Raw genomic sequence first — 20,000 nt, forward strand, 5'->3', positions numbered from 1 at the left:
TATAACCTTTTAATATTTTGCTTAAGTATTCTAGTCTCATATATCATAACCAGGAAGATTATTATATAGAAACAGGAGGATATTTTTTTTCTTTTCTTTTTTTTTCAGATATAACAAGTGTTTTTTTTTTTCGTTTGTTTTTTCTCTCTCTCCCTTCCTGCCTTTCTCTCCTTGTATTTCGCAATGGCTAGCCTTCTGCTAAGTGGTACCGGTCTCCTAGTCCCTATCTATCATGGTCAGGAAGATTATATGGGCCCAGGAAAAGGTGATATTTGAGTTTTTTGTTAGTATTGCCAGAAACGCGGGGAGGCTTGTTAAGATACGAGCCTAAGGATATTTTTGGTTTTTCCGTCTTTTGGTCTTGGGTTTCATTCGAGGGTACAGAAATATTGCATAGTGATGATCTTTGTGGCAGGTGCTGATAATATAGGCTCAGGAAATGATGATAATGAAAGGAGGAAATCAAATTGTGAATGCATCTCTGAAAAAAAAAAAAAAAATGAAATAATCACCCAAAAAAAAGAACGTAAAAAATAATAAATAGACTAAAAACTACAAATTCAACTAAAACAATAATAAAAATAGCCGAGTAACCAATAATAATAATAATAATAATAATAATAATAATAATAATAATAATTATTATTATTATTATTATTAATAACGCTTACCATAACAAACAAGATGGCCGCCATGGATCACGTGTCTTCACCAGCAGCCTCAGCCATGCAGCAACCAGCCATTTCCTCCCCCATGGCGCCTCCTACCGAGTAAGCACCCCACAGCACCACCAGCCCTCACCCAACACCACCCACGTATCCAAATAACAACACCACACGCTTTGTAATAAGGAAATAAGAAGGAATTATGTATCGTGTGTTATATTAATCGTCTTTATTTATTTATTTATTTAAGTTTTATGGTTTATTGTTTAATTTCCAGTTTATTTTATTTATTTTTTTTTTCGTGGCGTGTTTTCAAGTTTCCTCTTTTTCATTTTTTTCATTTTTTTATAATTTCTCCTCTTCCTTCTTTCCTTCCTTCGTTTTCCTCACACCCAGTTCCTCTCTCTCTCTCTCTCTCTCTCTCTCTCTCTCTCTCTCTCTCTCTCTCTCTCTCTCTCATACCTGCAGACAGTGACAGGTGTGTGGGTGGACAGGGTGTTCAGGTGTGTGTTGTCTCCCTGCGCTCGTTAATTATCTCAGGTGTGGAGTGCAGGTGTGGAGTGCAGGTGTGGAATGCAGGTGTGGTTGGCTCTGGGGAGGAAAGTTTTCAGGTTTATTGGAGAATGTGATAAATTTAAGGGTTGTGACCTGACCTAATTTGTCCTAACGTATCCTTGACCTGACCTAACTTGTCCTAACGTATCTTGACCTGACCTAACTTGTCCTAACGTATCCTTGACCTGACCCAATTTGTCCTAACGTATCCTTGACCTGACCTAACTTGTCCTAATGTATCCTTAACCTGACCTAACTTGTCCTAACGTACCCCTGACCTGACCTAACTTGTCCTAACGTACCTTGACTTGACCTAACTCGTCCTAACGTATCCCTGACCTGACCCTGACCTGACCTAACTTGTCCTAACGTACCTTGACCTGATCTAGCTTGTCCTAACGTATCCTTGACCTGACCTAACTTGTCCTAACGTCTCCTGACCTGACCCTGACCTGACCTAACTTAATCTAACTTAACCTAACTCACCTCCAGGTTTGGGCACCAGGAGAGAGGCCAGAGGAACAGCACTGCCCTTGAGGAACCCCTAGGGAAGCAGGGCGAAGGGGGGGAGGGGGTAGGGAAGCAGCAGCAGCAGCAACAGGAGGGGCAGCAGGAGTGGGAAGCCTCGTCACAGCCTCAGGTGGAAGGTGGAGAGCAGAAGGAGGTGGAGGAGGTGTTTAACCCTGAGGAGTATTGGAGAGGTTGGTGGTGGTGGTGGTGGTGGTGGTGGTAGTGGTAATAATAATAATAATAATAATAATAATAATAATAATAGTTACCTACCTTTTTTTTTTTCTCTCTCTATTTTCGTCTTTCTTCTTCTCTTTCTTTCTTCATCTTCTTTCTGTCTTGTTTCTTCCTTTGTGTTCATCTTTTGTAATTATTTTATTTTCTCTTCTTATTCTTCTTTTTAGATTTTTGCCTCCTCCTCCTCCTCTTCTTGTTCTTCTTGTTCTTCTTCTCCTTCTTCTTCTAATACACCTATAACAGCCTCTTCTTCCTCCTCCTCCTCTTCTTCTTCACCCACACCCACAACCTCCCTTCCTCCTTCTCCACCTAACCTAACCGAACCTCATGCCGCAGTGGTGAGTGGGAACATGGTGTCAGCGCTGCAGGAGGCAGTGAAGGACGGGCAGCAGGGGTGGCAGCAGCTCTGTGGCAAGGAGCAGCTGTGTCTGTCGCGCCTGCAGGATCTGTGCAAGGCCGCCCACAGTTTGAATATTAGTTTCCATAATCAGGTGTGTTTGTCTGTGTGTAGTAGTAGTAGTAGTAGTAGTAGTAGTAGTAGTAGTAGTAGTATCTCAACCTAACTTAACCTTCTTTCTGCCGCTAAATCACTGAAAACATCAATAACTCACATAAGTAATCAATTTCAATGACTTTTTACTCAGCATTACCTTAAATTAACTTAACCTAACCTTCCTTCTACTCCTGTGTCACTGAAAAACATGAAAAAGTTGAATTTAAGCTTAACCTAACCTTCCTTCTACTCCTGTGTCACTGAAAAACATGAAAAAGTTGAATTTAAGGATTAATATATATAACCTTACCTCATTTGACAACTTCACCTAATCTTGTTCCTGGTGGTGGTGGTGGCGGCGGTGGTGGCGGTGCAGCGGGACAGCCTCCATTCAACCGTCCTCAGCATGGCGTCGTCCTTCAAGAAGTAACACCACAGCCACAACACCACGGCAGCCACAGCAGAGTTGCCACATCAGGACGCTGGGGTGTCACACAAGCCTACCACACACTTGTCACTTCACCACATTTTACGGAGGAGTTTTACCACACCACACCACACCACAACATGCCACACCACAACACGCCACAACACACCACACAGCCACATATAACCAAATTTCTTTATCATTTACCACAGTCTACCACACCACACAGTCGCCACACTTCTCTCCTTCATCAACCACAGCCGTTACCTCACCACCACACCACAGTACCACCACACTACCAAAAATCTCTCTCTCTCATATCACCTACAGTCATATTTCTACCACACCACACCAACACATAACCACTTCAATTCTCCACTTTCTCAACCACCACCACTGTGACTAAATACCTCCCAATTAACCACACTCCACCACAGCCAAATCCTCACCCTCCACAAAACACACACACGCACACACACACAGACACACAGACAGACAGACATGCAGTAACAGGTGAAATATTTGATCACCTCGTTAGCCATTTTGTGACCTGGCTTGTGACCTTTGATAATCATGGTTTGATTATTATTATTATTATTATTATTATTATTATTATTATTATTATTATTATTATTATTATTATTATTGTTCTAGGACTTAATGAATTGAAGTTTGTATGGATTTTTTTTTTATTTATTTATTTTTATTTTTTTTTGGTTTGGTTTGGTAACAATGGAGGAAAATAATGGTTAGGTTTTCTTTTCTTTTTTTTCTTTTCTTACTTTCCTGTTTCCTGTTTTTTTTTTTTTATTTATTCGTTATATTTTTTTTTTATATATTCATTGTCATCTTATTTTTCTTCCTTTCTTTCCTTGTACTACCTGAATGGATTATTATTGTTATTATTATTATTTTTATTACCATTATTTCCTTGTTTCTGTTTACGTTACCGGCAATAAACGACTCGCAATTATTACTATCACTAGTTTTATTATATTTTTCCTTTACTGTTCCTTTACTATTGTTATTTTATGTTTTTATCACCAATTATGTCATCACCTCGGATCTACACCTCTCTCTCTCTCTCTCTCTCTCTCTCTCTCTCTCTCTCTCTCTCTCTCTCTCTCTCTCTCTCTCTCTAAGGGATACACAAACACACTTTACAATCAATATTTCAACCTACTTTTCTTTAATTCGAAAAATTACCATCAAAAATCTACTTTATTTCACCACCAGAGTATTAAAAGTATCACTGAAATTCTTCTAATAACACTAAAAATAAGAGTAATAATAATAATAATAATAATAATAATAATGATAATAATAATAACTAAGTATATTTTGTGCAGGTACATTTTTGATAAAGGGTCGGCGCACAGACTGACGGCAGGAATGTAATGATAATAATAATAATAATAATAATAATAAACCTTAATGATTCACACACTAAACATCGTACGAGAAAAGAAACAAAATCAACACAAACTTTTCAATATTTCACTTTTTTTTCTTTTTTTCTCTTTTTTTCTTTGTTACGAACCACAATAACTATCATGGGGTGGATGGGACGCATTGAGGGGGAGGGCAGTGGAATGCAGAATGTATGTGGAGTGTGGGGGGAGGCTGTGTGGAATGGGAGGAAGAAGAAGAGAAGGAGTGGAGGGTTTTTGAATTTAGAAGTTAGGAGGAAGAGGAGGAGAGAATGTTCAAAAGGAGGAAGAAGAGGAGGAGGGAAATGTTTAAGCTAAGAAGAGAGAGAGAGAGAGAGAGAGAGAGAGAGAGAGAGAGAGAGAGAGAGAGAGAGAGAGAGAGAGAAGCATATTTTAAGAAAGAAAAGAAGGATAAAGAGAAGAACAAGAAAACAGAAGAGACAAAGAATAATAATTTAGGAGATGAGAGAGAGAGAGAGAGAAGAAAATGAAGAGAAAGAGAAGGAAAAGATAAGATTAATTTAGATGAAAGAAAGAAAGAGAAGAGAAGATGAATAATTAAGATTGAAAAAAAAATAAATAAAAAAATAAAAATCAAGATTGAAACTCTAACACAAAATAACAAGGTAGTGGTGGTGGTGGTGGCAGTGGTGGTGGTAGTGGCAGTGGTGGTGGTGGTGGCAGTGACAATGTGGCAGTGATGTGGTAGTGTGGTGTTGTGGTGGCCAACTGGTGTGGTGAACTGTGGTGAGTCACATGGAGGGACTTGTGTGGTGGTGGTGATGTGGTGGTGGTGGTGGTGATAATAATTCTTGTCTATTCATTTTTATTTATTTATTTATTTATTTATTATTTTTTTCATTATCTTTATTCATCTATTTATTCTTGTTTATCTTTGTCAGTCAGTTTTTTTTATATTTATTATTTTTTATCTATCTTTGTTTATTTCTTTCTTTGTCTCTATTCATTACTATTATTTATTTATTTTATCAGTCAATCTGCTTCTATTTATTTATTTTTCTTTTGTCTGTCTGTCTGTCTGAGTATCTATGGGCTTTTATGTCAAATATCTGTAGTTTTATCTCAAATATCTAGTTTTATCTGAAATATCTGTAGTTTTATCTGAAATATCACTAGTTTTATCTGAAATATCTGTAGTTTTATCTCAAATATCTGTAGTTTTATCTCAAATATCTGTGGTTTTATCTCAAATATCTGTAGTTTTATCTCAAATATCTGTAGATTTATCTGAAACATCTGTAGTCTTGTCAAATATCTGTAGTTCTATCTGTGTATCTGTACCTTTATCTGTGCATCTGTACCTTTATCTGTTTATCTGTAGTTCTACCATGAATTTCTATACCCTACCTATCTGCCAGCCTTCAAAACATGTATATCTCAATGTGTCTAACTTCCTCTCTCTTGACGAAATACTCTTATCAATTACACAGTTCAAGGAGTCTAGCAGCACTCAGCACCCACACACACGCGTTGCTATGCCTACTGGTGCTACTGACTCTCGCAGTACTAACATAAAAGTTACTACAATTACTACTTCTTCTCTCAAACATCAGCACAATGTAAAAACTGAGCAGGGTTTTCTCAGTAACTTGACGAACCAAAGAGGGTTTCATGTATCCCTGCGACACAGTTTTGCTTGTGTTCTTTTGGTGGTTTGTTCAGCTTGTGTTCTTCTTCTTTTGGATGTCAAATACTTCCGTTTTCAATGCAATGACACTTTCAGGTAATACTTTTCTAAAGGGTAGATACCATTTGTATTTTAAATTTTTAAGGCTTTTTTTTTTTTTTTTTAAGGTGCAATGTCACTTTATAAAACACTAAGCATTTTTCTTTCTGGTTCCAATGCCACTTAAAAACAAACACATTTCAATGCAACGCCACTTCTAAAATAAAACGTTTTTTCTGAAGCTAATGCCACTTTTAAAAACAAGCACATTTCAGATACAATGCCACTTCTAAAACAAAACATTCTTTCTGGATCTAATGCCACTTAAAAACAAATGCAATCTCACTTTTTAAAACACAAATCCACAATGCCACTTTTAAACTCAAATATTTCTCACATGTATTTCCACTTTTAAAGAAACTAAAACATCCTTTTTTTTTTTTCAAATCAAACACCACTCTAAAAAATCAAAACAGTACTTTTTCTTCAGCCCAAAACAGCAAGTTTCAAATTAAACCGTATTTTTCAGAGCACAAGAACTAACACTCACTTCTCAAGCAACCAGACACGTCCTTCACAACACAAGACACGGCTGTAAAATCCAACACCAGTTACAACTTCTCCAACACCCAAACACCTTTCCAACAACTGACAACACCAATCATCCAACCAGACCAAATTTCTATCTCACAACACTTCAGAAACACCAAACACAATTCCTGCAAGCCAATCCAGCACTGCTCTTCACCTGAGACTTGGCAGTGACCCACATACTCCCACATGCACAAGTCTTTCCTTCAACACTCCCACCACACCTACACTATCACAAGTACAGACAGGGACACAAGTTTTGAACACCGCCACAATTAATCCCATCATTTTGCATCTTCTCATCTTCTTGTGTTATCAAATCTTCTGTCAGTTGTTTAAAATAGCATAATGGATATTCTTAGTGGATTTGTGGATGTTAGATTGCAGGGGAAACTTGGAAAATTGCAGGAAATAAGTGAGGAAGGTGATAAGACTTGTGGCCCTTGCTGCTTGTTGCCTTATAAACATTTAGGTAGTCAGAAAAGGTTTATACATATTTTCTTTTTCATTTTTCTTCTGTTTTTGTATTTCTAAGTGTTTTTTTTCTTGTCGGATATGAAGTGGGATTAGGATCGTACACATATCCTGTTTTTTCATTCCTAAATTATAGCCATATTAAAATAAACTAGATTTCTTGTGTTCTGGTAAAGTTACATACATACAGTTAAGGTTTTCAGTTTGTAAGTTCATCGCCTTTCCAAGTCTTGTTTGGGAAATTCGTAAACTTATCAAAATTTTAGAATTTTCATTTTTTTTAGACACAAACTTAATTTTTTTTTTTCTGCTTCATAATCTTTTGTTAAAATTGTTTCCTTATAAAAAAACCCACAAAATTCTTGTTAATTGTAAGTTTTTCACACACGAACTTAAATTCCTCAATGTCTCTTCATAATCTTTGTCCTTCAGGTTAAATATTTCAGTTTCCTCACCAATCTTCACTTAATCACCTCTTCTATTCTTTGCTGCCATCAATTTTAGCATCAATATTTAGTTCCTCAGATCATCACTTCAATTATTCACACAAAAACTAAACACTGGTTATTTTTTGCTTCATAATCTTGCTTCCTTACCAATCTTTACTAAATCACCGCTTCTATTCCTACCATCAATTTTTAGCATCAGTATTTAGTTCCTCACATCATCACTTCAATTATTCACACAAAAAAACTAAACTCTGAATATTTTTTTGCTTCATAATCTTGCTTCCTTACCAATCTTTACTAAATCACCGCTTCTATTCCTACCATCAATTTTAGCATCAGTATTTAGTTCCTCACATCATCACTTCAATTATTCACACAAAAAAACTAAACTCTGAATATTTTTTTGCTTCATAATCTTTCTTCCTTAACAATCTTTCCTTAATCATCCCTTCTATTCCTTTCATGAACTTCAGCATCAATATTTTGTTCCCCAGCTCGCCTCAACTTTCCATCAATCCATCTCTCTTACCTCAACTCAACACCATCATACTTCACTACTCTACCACAATCACCTGCAGCAGAAACACCTCTCTTCCCTTCACTATTCACCATCAACTAACTGTCACCACATCAACTTAATCTCAAACTTATTTTCCTCTTTTTTGCTCACCTCAACTCATTTCACCATCATCACCACCACCATCACCATCACCATCATCACCATCTCTACTTGTACTGGTGTCCCTATCACCATCAAGTCTACTGTTATTTCCCTCCTCTAGTTCCCTCACCCCACACATCTCATCTAATATATCCATTTCATCACCATTGTCACCATCCCTTGTCCCTTCATCCACTCCATCACCGCCCCGTGCACCACCAACACCACTCGGAGCCCCAGGACGATTATCACCACCAGCGTTCTCAGTTTCCCTCCTCTCCAGCTCCTTTTCCAGCTCAAGCTCCTCAGGGTGACGAAAGAGGTTCCTGAGGTCTTCAATGGTCACTGTGTTTTCATCTGTGTGCTGGCCGGTGTCCGAGAGATTACAATGGTGTCTTAAAATATGATACATTCTCTCCTCAATTGTCTTACGTACCAGGAATCGATGCACAGTTGTCTCCTTGGTTTGGCCTATGCGGTGCACCCTCCCGATGGCTTGTAGTTCTGCGGCAGGGTTCAGAATTGGCTCGACCAAAACGACGTGCCTTGCCTCTACGATGTTAAGGCCGTTTGCGCCAGAGGAGATTGGGAGGAGAAGGGCAGTGATCTGGCTGTTTGTCTTGAAGCTGTTCAGGTGTCTCTGTTGAAAGGTTTGGGGTGTTTGGTTAGGTTAGGTTAGGTTTGGACAGGTTTAGTTAGGTTAGATTAGATTAGGTTAGGTTTAGTTAAGTTTAGGTTATGCTAGGTGTTTGCTGGAGTCTATAACACACACACACACACACACACACACACACACACACACACACACACACACACACACACACACACACACAAAACAGCATAAGAAAACAATCAAGAAACAAAACAAATCAAAACAAACAAACAAACAAACTCACATGAAATTTAGTGCGTTGGTGGAGGGCCCGATAGGTGATGCCGTTTTGAGCGAAGGCGTCGGCGATGACATCCAGCACATCGACCCAGGAGGAGAAAATGAGCACCTTAGCATTGGGGTCCCTCTGTCGCAGCCTCAGCATTAGCCTCACCACACCCTGCATCTTGGTGGACAGGCTGCCTTGGACCTGTGGAGAGGGAGAGGCACATACAGGGATAGATAGATAAATAGGAGAGAGAGAGAGAGAGAGGAGACAAAAAACACACAAACTACACAGTAAACACACTATCTCCACACCTCCTCCTCTCTCAGTAACCAAAGAACCTCCACTCCTCCACCATAACTTACCTTCACCTCCTCCTCCTCCACACTGGCCTGCACATCCACGTAGGACACCTCCCTGGTCCGTGTGGGCTGCCGACACACGGGGCACTTCAGCACACTCCTGTTGATGCCGCTAGATGCCTGGTTGATCAGCGCCCGGATGCAGTACATGCAGTAACTGTGGCAGCATCCCAATACGGCCCACTTCTCTCCTAGTTCCCCTTGACAGATGGGGCATGGCTCGGGGTTGTGGCCGCCGTGCTTGCCAAAATCGGTCTTTGCCACGTTCTGCAGGTACAGCAGCTGCCCGAGTTTTGTCTTGAGGTCATTGGCGGCCACGACACGCTCCGAGTTGAGCCTTAGTTCCTGCTGTGAGATTTCTGTCGGCTCCAAGATGTACCGCACCACGTCCTGCCGCTGGTCCAGGTCGTCACCCTCCCGCCGCCGCCCCTTCTGTTGCTGTGGGAGTTCCTCGTCCGGGAGCCGCAGCCGCAGCCGTATGGTGGCCATGTTGACCTCGTCCAGCGCCGACACGGAGTCAAACACGGCGCGCCACCAGATACGGTAATTCTTAAACTCCTTCTTCATGGCGTCCAGCATGCGGAAGTGTGTCTGGGAGTCCTGATACACCTCCTCCTCCACGCGGGGCAGGCACTTGGTCTGCAGGTACCGTAGGACGCGCTCCACCTCCCCCTGGCCCCAGTGTCCCCGTCTGGTGGCCAAGCGCATGACGGCCTGGTCCTTGACATCCTGCGTTTCCCTGGAGACCTCGGTGGTGCGGCTGTGTTTGGTCTCCCGCATGGAAAACAGGGTCTCCTCGTAGTCCTCGAAAAACTCATGGGTGGCACAGAGGAGGCACTGGGGCGGCTCTGTCTCGGTAGGCCGCAGGTGGCAGTCGATAGCACCACTGAGCAGAGCAGCGCGGTCTAACGTGTGCAGGTGCTCGATGCCCTTAATCATGTCGTCACGTTGGCTGTTTAGCTTCTTCATCTCGGCATTAAGAACCAGCTGGAGGTGCGTGCGTGTGGTGACCGGATGCAGCAGACACTTGTTCTCCTCAAAGCGGGAGTAAGAGGACAGCATCTCGTCTCGGACCTCCAGCACGAACTCGTTGTCGAAGGACTGCAGTGCCGCCAGCCACCAACTGCCGTCCGACACAAAGCTCTTCAGGAGGTCTTGCACTGCAGTTGTGTTGCTCAGGCACTCCTCCTTGCTAGATGTCACCTGTAGGAGGGAGGAGATGTGTTAGTGTGTCTGTGTGTGTCTGTGTGTGTGTGTGTAAATAAACAGCAGCAGCCAAGACCTACCTGCTGGGGGTGCTGGCTGAGGTACTTGGAGCGTATTGCCTCAGCCTCCTCTTTGAGCTTGGCGTCCCTCAGTGTGGGGTGGATACCGGGATGGCTGGCTTCCAGAACCTCCGCCAAGTTGTGGAGTGTGTGGAGGCGCTGCAGGGAGTCCGTCTTGATATCCGAGTGTTCCTCCATGGACTGCAGAGCTTCCCGGTACGCCTCCACTGCCTCCACCCACTCCTGGCGGATGATGTGGATGGCCGCCAAGCCGTTGATGGAGGCGATGAGCAGCCGGTGTGCCTCCTCCGCCTCCACCTTGGTCTTCTTCATCAGGTTTTCCAACAGCATCTCCATCGTCATTGTTTTGCGGGCCAGCGGGAGGAACTGACCCCTCACCACCTGCAGGAGAGGAGTGGGGCTGGAATAAGAGGCATGGAGAGGATCACAGAGGGTCAAAGGGGATCAAAAAAGAGCAGAGGGGAATAGAAGGAAGTGGAGAGGATCACACAGGAGGAACTGATCCCTCACCACCTGCAGGAGAGGAGAGGAACTAGAATAAGAAGCCTGGAGAGAATCACAGAGGAACAAAAGGGGCCTAAGGAGGGTTGTAAAAGAGCAGAGGGGGAACAGAAGGCACTAGGGAGGATCACACAGGAGGAACTGACCCCTCACCACCTGCAGGAGAGGACTGGGATAGGAATAAGCCTGGAGAGGATCACAGAGGAATAAAAGGGAATTAAAAAGGATTATAAAAAACTTAAGATCAGAAAGGATTAGCTAAGATCAGTACATTATAAACCCTTCTGTAATTCTATATAATCCTAATACTGGTACTCTCTCTCTCTCTCTCTCTCTGTCAATCTCACACCCTAATACCCTCTCTGTCCCTCTCCCCCCCTCCTGTCTCTCTCTCTTACAGCCTAGCATCCTCTCTGTTCCTCTCCCTTGCCTTCTCTCTCTTAATCTGACAACCCAACACCCTCTCTCTTCTCCCTCCTTGTCCCTCTCCCCCTCTCCCTGACCTGTGGGTGGTTGCAAGCCTGACGCAGCTTGAGGAGAGGCTGCAGCAGGTAAGTAAGGGTGGCGCGGTCCAGGGAACTCAGCTTGGTGTTGCCGTCTGGGAAGCGGTTAAGCCTGTGGTGGGCGTCGAAGGAACACTGCGCCAGGAGGCCTTGGTAGAAGTGCTCCTCTACCCTTGTGAAGGATAGCCAGTGTACCTGTGGGGGGAAGGATGTCTGTAGGATACCCTGTGTGTTGTTAGATAGTAGGATTATTGGTACAAGTGGTCTTCTAGTCTTGTCAAGGATAGCTGGTGGAGAGGGGGGGTGGTTAAGGATCTTTGTGGGATGGGAAGGATGTTTGTAGGATATGTTCTGTGTGGTTTGATGATTGGCTGAGAATTGCAGAGTTTATAAAGAAAAGAGTGAAGGTACTGGTTGACTCTTGGCAGCTCTTGTGTTAGTGAGATGACACAGCAGAGATGGAGGAAAGAAAAACAGAGGGTAGAGGGGCAGGAGACATAGGAGAAACAGAAACAAGGAAGAGGAAAAATGAACAGGCAGAAAAAAGACAGGAAAACAGACAGACAGACAGGAAAAAGAGACAGGAAAAAAGCAAACAGGAAGAGAGGAAAACCAGAAACAGCAAAGAGATCTACAATTTATAAGACAGACAAAACTAAAGATCCACCACCACCACCACCACCACCACCACCACCACCACCAACATACCTCCTCAGTCTGCTGTGGAATGTTGATCTGATGAATAACGTCCTTTTTTTGAGTTCCTCCAGAGGTGTCGCGCCAGGACGGAATGCAGGGGAGCCTTCACCCCCCGGCAGTAGGGCTGGTAGAGGCAGCGCGTCCACCACTGCGGCACACAGTACGGGTCCACGCCCAGGAACATCAGCAGGCCCTGTGGTGCGAGACATGACAATAAAAGAGAAGGTAAAGGAACATGATGCCCAGTGGTGAGGAAGGGACAGGATGTAACTTAACCCTACACACACACACGCGCACACACACATACATACACTCACACACCTGCAGCTCATTCACAGTCTTCTGCACCGGTGTTCCCGTGACGCACCACCTGTTGACGGCCGCCAGACGCAGTGCCATCTCAGCCGTCTTGGTGGTGGTGCATTCAACCATCTGCGCCTCGTCCAGACATACACGCCACCACTCTACACATGGCAGCGGAGAAGGTGTGGCCATGAACCGCTTTGGGTGGCGGAACCTGACGGAGCAAGGCAGGTTAGGTTTGGTTAAGTTAGATTAGATTAGGTGTTGTGTGGTTAGGTTAGGTTAGGTTTGGTGAGGTTAGGTATAGTTTTGTTTTGTTAACACACACACACTCACACTCACACACACACACACACACACACACAAAGACAAATGCACAACTAGCTCTGAAAAAAAAAGAATAAAAAAAACATTTAACTCAATCCCGCAACAACGTAAACACACGCCTCCACATACCTGCGGCCGGCCTGACTGTTGCTGTGGGGCAGGTCAACATAGTTCAGCTCTCGGCTCAGAGTCTCGTAAGTGGTGATGACAATGTCGAACTTGGCGAGGCAGTGTGGCTGGGTGTAGCCGTGCGCAGCCACACCGCGGTACACCAACATGCGCACTGATTTGTGCTTCACGTGCTTCATGATCTCGTTCACCCACTGTGGAGAGGAAGCACCATTAGGTTAGGTTAGGTTTGTTTTTTTGTTGGTATGAGTGGGTACTGTTCATGCTTTGGTTAGGTTCTCTCTCTCTCTCTCTCTCTCTCTCTCTCTCTCTCTCTCTCTCTCTCTCTCTCTCTCTCTCTCTCTCTCTCTCTCTTATCTATAAGTTAGAGGAAGGTTAAGTAAATTAGGTTAGATTAGCTAAGGTGACATCAAATTAGATAAGGTAAGATTACACACACACACACACACACACACACACACACACACACACACACACCTGGTAGCTGATGGAGGAGGGCGTGACGATGAGTGTGGCGCCGGAGGTGACAGGCGGCTGAGTGGTCCAGCAGTGGGGACAGACATAGGCACCCCTGAAAGAATCACTCACATCATACTGCACACACTCTGCATGCTGCCACAACCCACACACACCACACTGCACCCTGAACCGCCCTGTGTCCACATCTGCCGCTCCACAGATGCACTCGAAGTAAGTCTTTGGCTCCACTTTCGTGTTGAAGAAATTCTGTATCGTTCTCCGCTTGACGATCTCCGTGGCGCTGTAACGAGCGAGATCCGTCTGATGCTGCAGTTGTATTCGCTCCCTCAAGGTCATCATGTAGTAGGGATCCTTCTTACGCATCCTCAGGAACTTGCGGAAGTCCTTAAACGAGCCTTCCTTCTTGTACTGCCCCACCTTTCCGCCCCAGCACTCCTGCAGAATGACAGACTCGATGGCTGTCCACTCGCTGCTGTTCTTTATCTCTTTCTCCACTATCTGACTCGCCGTTTGTGGAAGGACGACTTTCCGCGGCTTCTTCTCCTCCACTTTATACTCCTCGTCCTCCTCGTCCTCCTCCTCTTCCTCGTATTCGTCGTCATCCTCCTCTTCTAAGTTTATCTCAGGTTCTCCGTCGCTGTCCTCCTCCTCCCTGTCGTCGTCCATTGAGGCGTAACCGTTGATGACCTTCGCCGCGTTTCTCCGAGGCCGCCCGCTCCTCGTCACCTCTGGGTTGCTCTCCGTTTTCTTTGGAATGTGAACCTTAATCCTGCCAGCCGGTCTCTTGCTGCGTGCCCTGGTTCTTGTTCTCTCACTTTTACTCTTAATCTTCTCTGTCTCCTCTGTTTTCCCTACCTCCTTCTCCTCATCTTTCTTCTCCTCCTCCTTCTCCGGTGCGTCTAAGGTGAAAATGTCTTCCCCAGTTAATCTCTTCGTTGCTTTACTCCTCCTCCTCGTCTTCTGAGCCTCAACTGTCACTGGTTCCAAGTATTCAGGCTTTGGGACGTCCAGGCGAGGGTGACACAGCATGCAGGACAGCACCTCCACAGTCTTCCCCAGCCCCATCTCGTCTGCCAGGATGCCCCCAGGTGTTGGTGGCACAGCAAGGGGCTTATCTTTCACCAGGAACCCAGCGAACTTGTTGAAATACAGCACCACACCATCCTGGCTCTTGATCTCCGTGTACAGGCAGTGCAGGGCGTCTGTGGGCCTCCTGTGGGCATCCTCCTCCCCGTAGTTCTCCTGGTGAAGCATCCACTGCACGGCACTCCTCTGGTACGGCCGGAGCTTAGGAAACAGGCTCGGATGCTGAGGGTCCACGGCGCTGTACTGCTGGCCAAAGTGGTGGGCCTTGATAGCACTGTACAGCTCCTCCAAGTCGTGTTTCAGCACCTCCTCGCCGCTGTAGGTCACCATTTCAACGCTGAAGAAGTGTGCAATCACCGCTCCCATGCCCTCACTTCTGATGGCCTTGTCGCCGCGCTGAGTCAGGTCAAACAATGCACCCTTCTTTAGGTATACCTCTAGTGACAGGGTGTTGGTTTGCAGGGCACCCAGACGCACATCAAAGTGGCACTGTGTCCCCAGCCCCTGCCAGATGTCCACGGGGAGGGTGCCTGCCACCATGTAGAACCGGAAGTTGTCGGCAGATCTCTTCCTCTGCTTGGCTTTCTTTGGGGAGCCTTCCGCTGACGACCACTCGAAGTACAGCGCGCTCTTGTCCGCCTCTTCACTGACATACAGCCAAAATTCACTGCATGGCATCTCCCGCATCTCCTCCTGCGTCATGGCGTTCTGCAGGGCCACTGACAGACTCCCGAGGTAGCACACAATATTCCTGTCCTTCTCCCTCCTTGCGCTGTCACCGTCCATCCCCACGCGGACGTAAAACTGAGCATTATCTAACACGTCACGGAAGGCGCCGTATTCCACCTCCTGCTGTTGATGCTGCTGCCTCCGCCTGGGCACAACTCGCGCCACCTCCACCACTTCCACGTCGTCATCCACATATACATCATCCAACTCCGCAAAGTGGACACGCCTTGGTATGAAGTCCACATCATCATCATCATCATCATCATCATCATCATCTTCATATTCATCTCTCACTATCAAATCCAGCAAATCATCTTCCTCTTCTTCATGTCTAGCTTGCCGTGGTCTTCCTCCTCTTCCTCTTCCGTCCATATCTGGTTGTCTCTCCCCTCCTCCTGCTCCTCTCTCTCCTGCTCCTCCATGGTCAGCAGGTCCAGCAGCGCCATCCAGCAGGTTCCAGTTATTTCTCCTCTGCTGTGCGTCATTTAATTGCTGTGGAGGTTGTTTGTTTCTCACCATTCTCTCTCTCTCTTCCTCTCCTCGCGTCTGTCAAACTCACTCCCTCATCTATCACTCTTTTCTCCCTTATCTCCTCCTTTTACCGATCTTCCTCACGTCTCTAACTCTCCTCAGTCCACCATTCCACCTCTGCTCCACTTAAGGTAGTCTAACACTTCGTAATTTCCGTGGAATAGTGGATTAAATTATCAGGTTTTTGTCAGAGTGATGTAAACACACACGCGCCCTCCTCCTCTTCCTCTTCTTGTGGCCAGCCGCTTGCTTTTCGTGGTTATTATGGTTATTATTCCTCTTTGTCAACGGTCCTCCCTTTCCCTTGGTTTGTTTAGGTGTGGTTTTAATTTTTGTTGCTTGTTTTGTGGTTCTCTCTCTTTCATATCTCGTATTTATCCATTTTTTTTAATATTTCTTGTGTTATTGTGTTGTTTCTTTATCATTTCTTCCTTCTTTCTCCTCTTTCTACCTTATTTCCTAACGTTATTCAGCCTGTATGCGCTTATTAGTTCATATTCTATTTAGTTCTTACTTGTTATGCTTGATTTATGCATTAATTCGTCTTATTTTTAATGGTTGAAGTGCCGAGTCCCGTACAGCAAGATTAACTAGTCCTTAGTAAACAAGCGGCGAAGCGATGGGTAGTTGATCTCTCGTTAGGGAGTTTCTTTGTTCCTTAGCTTTTTATTGCTAATAAAGGGGCCCATACACCTTAAAAAAAAAAAGCGTCAAAAATTTGCATCAAAATTTTGATGCAAAATTTGAGTGTGTGTAGGACGTTTTGATGTCAAAAAAAGATTTGAAGCAAAATTTTGATTGATCAAATCCGTTTGATATTTTTTGACGAGTCGCCAAATTTTTGATGCGTGTGTGGGCTCCTGTCAAAATTTTGATGAAACTGTGTAGTTCGCAGGTGACTGACGAGGAGACAGGATCGCCATGTCTGCGAAGAAGGAGGCCGAAAAGAAATTTTTGATTGAAGTTTTAGGAGTGTATCGGACCTTGCCAGCCTTGTGGAGAATTAAGTCGGATGATTATAGCAATCGTGCTAAGAAAGCCGAGGCCTATGACATTCTACTGCAGAAATATCGTGAGCATTTTACTTCCGCCACATTAGAAGATCTGAAGAAAAAAATAAATAATCTGCGAACAAATTTTCGCAATGAACTTCGAAAAATGGACAGAAGTGCCAAATCAGGTGACGGAACTGAAGACCTGTAGGAGTACAAGCGTTCACTTGGTGGTATGGATGGACCCATGACGGTGTCTTCTTTCCTTATCAATGGCTCGACAAGGCAGAGTAACTCATCGAACGATAGCGCATCCATTCGAAGGAAGTTAGGGAAGTCCCCTGGTTCGTTAACACGTAATTCTTGGAGGAGGTTGACGTGTCCGTAGGTTTCCTGTTTTAGAAACCATTGACCATTTCCGACGTTTACCAGGAGGTTTATCAGAGTCCAATGCGAACACTAGTGCTGTGGCCACTGATGCATCCATGTCCAAGATTTTGACTATACTGAATTTTGATGTGAAAAACGCCTAAACGTGTGTGGCCAATTATGCATCAAAATTTTGTATCAAAGTTACACGTCAAAATTTTGATGCAAAATTTTGACGCTTTTTTTGAACGTGTATGGCCACCCTAAGACTGTCCTTTTGTTCATCTTCAAAGGACTTTAATGTTTGTACAGACGCGCAATAGAGGAATAGATTGTTGATTTTGTCTTTTCTGAGCTACAAACAGTGCTTATGAGTAATAAATGAGAAGTAAATGCATATTAATTCGTTTTCATAAGCATTTTCGGTTATAAACGTCTTTTTTTTATATTCTCTTCAGTTAAGTACACTTCTGCATAGCGTGATCCAAAAAAACTATTAAGTAAATTTAAATACTTTCTTAATTTATCGTATATATTGGTAAAGTCAATGGTTATTACTAAAACACTTTCCAACACTGTTCCTTCTGTTTCCAATGTTGTGTTAATAGCTGTTCTCATGTGACCGTGGGAAATTGCCGCTCTTTGTTGGAAGGCGGCTGAATATTGCGGCTGGAAGTGCATTTCGCGCCCGGCTAAATATTCCCGGCAAAATCCAGCCGCAAATTGCCCATATAAACTCACTTCTGCTACTACTACTACTACTACTACTACTACTACTACTACTACTACTACTACACAGGGGGAATACAGAAGAACACAAGAGGTTAATGTACCGCCTTGTAGTGTATTATTACAGTAAAATACAAGATTGGGAGGGCTTATTGGCTTGGTTTGGCTCCGGTTAGGTCAGGCCGCGACGTGGAGGAGGAGGAAGAGGAGCAGGAGGAGATCTGGTGGTTACAAGCTAGATTACAAACACGACACACGTTTTCTATGTCTAATACAGCGAGTGGCGATAAAAAATAGTGACGTCTGAGAGAGAAAACGGAGTTGATAGGGGATACTTAAAGAAAATGAAGAAAATGTAGACTTTCCGTTTTGTGTCTCTAGTTTTTGTGTCTTATGAGTAAAGAAGAAGAGGAGGAGGAGGAAGACCAAGAGGAGGACGAGGAGTGAGAGGCCACTTATAATAGTAGTAGTAGTGAATAGAAGAAGAGGAAGAAAAAAAAATCAAGAGAAATCAAGAAGAGAAAGAGGAAGAGGAAGAAGGAAAAGAACAACCAAGAACAACCATTAAGAACAAGAATAAAGAAGACTACAATAAAAAAAAGAGGAAACAAGAAAGAGGAGAAACAGCAGACGAAGAAAACGAATCAGTAGGAGGAAGAAGAGGAAGAAGAAGAGGCGGAGGAGGAAACACAATCATCACAATGGTATCCTAAACACTGCCACCCATAGCTACATCCTTGTGTGGGTGGGAGGGGCCCTGGGGAACGGCGGGGACTTGCTGCTGGTACGCCCCGAGACTCATATCGTTGAGGGAACTTCTAGAAAACGGAACTCCGCCTGTGAGAGCGCTGAGACGGCTGAACACAACAGGATCTCTTGCCGCTGTCTGTTGCTGTCGCTGGTGGTAGTAGAATGGGTGCTGGAACCCTTCAAATGCCCTCTCACTGCTGTCAAATCCAACCATTTCTGTAGGAGAGGAAGAGAGGAAGGTTAAGAGGCGTTACTCAAGATGTTCTCTCGCCCCTGGTATACCCATCTCGGTCAGGGAGTGAGAGAAAACGTGCGGAGGGGGAGCTAAAGAGATTTATATTTTGTCTAGGGGGAGCGATAACGGTGAAATAGGATGAAAACTGGGTAAATTAGGGTGAAAAGAAGGTAAAACGAGGGAGGAGGAGGGAAACCAGAGATTTAAGTATTTCTGGCAGAGAGAGAGAGAGAGAGAGAGAGAGAGAGAGAGAGAGAGGAGAGAGAGAGAGAGAGAGAGAGAGAGAGAGAGAGAGAGAGAGAGAGAGAGAGAGAGATATGGGGTAAGGACCTAACTCTAACAATCTCTCCGTACTAAAGAAACACAAAAAGAAAGGAAACTATCAATAATAAATCAATAAAACAAAACTTACACACACACACACACACACACACCACCACCACCACCACCACCCACCTCTCTTCTCCAGCGACGTTAGCTCCGGATCATTGTTCATCAGGGAATACAAGATCCTGGCGTCTTTAAACTGCTGGTTCCCTGATATCATTGCCCTCCAGTCCATGTTATGATCTCTCGTAGGGGCGTATCGAGCATGCACGGCCGCCACCACCACCACCACCACCACGAGGAGACAACGCATGGTCATAGAAAACGTGAATTTGAGGTGACCCGAGTAGCTTGGAGGCTCGGATGAGTGTGAAGTTTCTGTCTTTCCAACGGAGCTTATATACAGGCCTCGTCTCTCTCCCTCTCTCTCTCCCTCTCCCTCTCTCTCTCTCTCTTGCAGTGTGTTAGAGAAGGATTTCGAGGTAAGAGGATTAACTGTGTTGGGTTAGGCGTGCAAGAAGAGGATAGATGTGGATGGGTGCAAGAGTGGATGGGTGGATGATAGACTGATGGGTGGATATAGGCAAATAGATAGATAAATGAAT

The 20,000-nt window shown here is 44.2% G+C and overlaps 4 protein-coding genes across 4 annotated transcripts in view; 1 reads left to right on the forward strand and 3 right to left on the reverse strand.

Moving 5' to 3' along the window:
* The window catches only part of LOC135093056 (uncharacterized), a 16,669-nt gene extending 14,823 nt beyond the window's left edge, over positions 1-1,846 (reverse strand). Inside the window, exons 1-2 of the mRNA XM_063991927.1 lie at positions 1,707-1,846; positions 1,128-1,256 (exon numbers count right to left, since the gene is read on the reverse strand). The gene's annotated coding sequence lies outside the window, so the exon portion shown is untranslated. The remainder of the gene's footprint in view (positions 1-1,127; positions 1,257-1,706) is intronic.
* LOC135093060 (uncharacterized) lies at positions 678-3,866 on the forward strand. The gene is made up of 4 exons (XM_063991934.1): positions 678-770; positions 1,713-1,921; positions 2,304-2,458; positions 2,837-3,866. Exons 1-4 carry the CDS (start codon positions 685-687, stop codon positions 2,888-2,890), a joined length of 504 nt encoding a protein of 167 aa, XP_063848004.1. The 5' UTR covers positions 678-684; the 3' UTR covers positions 2,891-3,866.
* A 180-nt stretch (positions 3,867-4,046) lies between these two features.
* Positions 4,047-16,886, reverse strand: LOC135093055 (E3 ubiquitin-protein ligase SHPRH-like). The gene is given in 10 exon segments (XM_063991926.1): positions 4,047-8,819; positions 9,076-9,261; positions 9,423-10,622; positions 10,706-11,086; positions 11,710-11,904; positions 12,418-12,465; positions 12,467-12,601; positions 12,730-12,925; positions 13,168-13,361; positions 13,645-16,886. Coding segments are annotated over 10 exon segments (5,502 nt in total). The 5' UTR covers positions 15,982-16,886; the 3' UTR covers positions 4,047-8,189.
* Positions 16,887-18,178: 1,292 nt separating this feature from the next.
* LOC135093061 (uncharacterized) lies at positions 18,179-19,769 on the reverse strand. Its single transcript, XM_063991935.1, has 2 exons — positions 19,525-19,769; positions 18,179-19,049 (listed from the first exon to the last, which is right to left on the reverse strand). The coding sequence occupies exons 1-2, from the start codon at positions 19,712-19,714 to the stop codon at positions 18,793-18,795; spliced, it is 447 nt and encodes a 148-aa protein (XP_063848005.1). The 5' UTR covers positions 19,715-19,769; the 3' UTR covers positions 18,179-18,792.
* Between the last annotated feature and the right edge of the window lie 231 nt (positions 19,770-20,000).

This window comes from Scylla paramamosain, chromosome 41, assembly GCF_035594125.1.
Source record: "Scylla paramamosain isolate STU-SP2022 chromosome 41, ASM3559412v1, whole genome shotgun sequence".
Classification (NCBI taxonomy): Eukaryota; Metazoa; Arthropoda; class Malacostraca; order Decapoda; family Portunidae; genus Scylla; species Scylla paramamosain.

Excerpts from the sequence above, each read along its gene's own strand:
- LOC135093060 (XM_063991934.1), top strand. The coding sequence starts at position 685 with ATGGCCGCCATGGATCACGTGTCTTCACCAGCAGCCTCAGCCATGCAG. Across the intron at positions 771-1,712 it reads CCCATGGCGCCTCCTACCGA|GTTTGGGCACCAGGAGAGAG; the intron begins GTAAGCACCCCA and ends ACTCACCTCCAG. Across the intron at positions 1,922-2,303 it reads CCCTGAGGAGTATTGGAGAG|TGGTGAGTGGGAACATGGTG; the intron begins GTTGGTGGTGGT and ends CTCATGCCGCAG.
- LOC135093061 (XM_063991935.1), bottom strand. The coding sequence starts at position 19,714 with ATGACCATGCGTTGTCTCCTCGTGGTGGTGGTGGTGGTGGTGGCGGCC. Across the intron at positions 19,050-19,524 it reads AACGTCGCTGGAGAAGAGAG|AAATGGTTGGATTTGACAGC; the intron begins GTGGGTGGTGGT and ends CCTCTCCTACAG.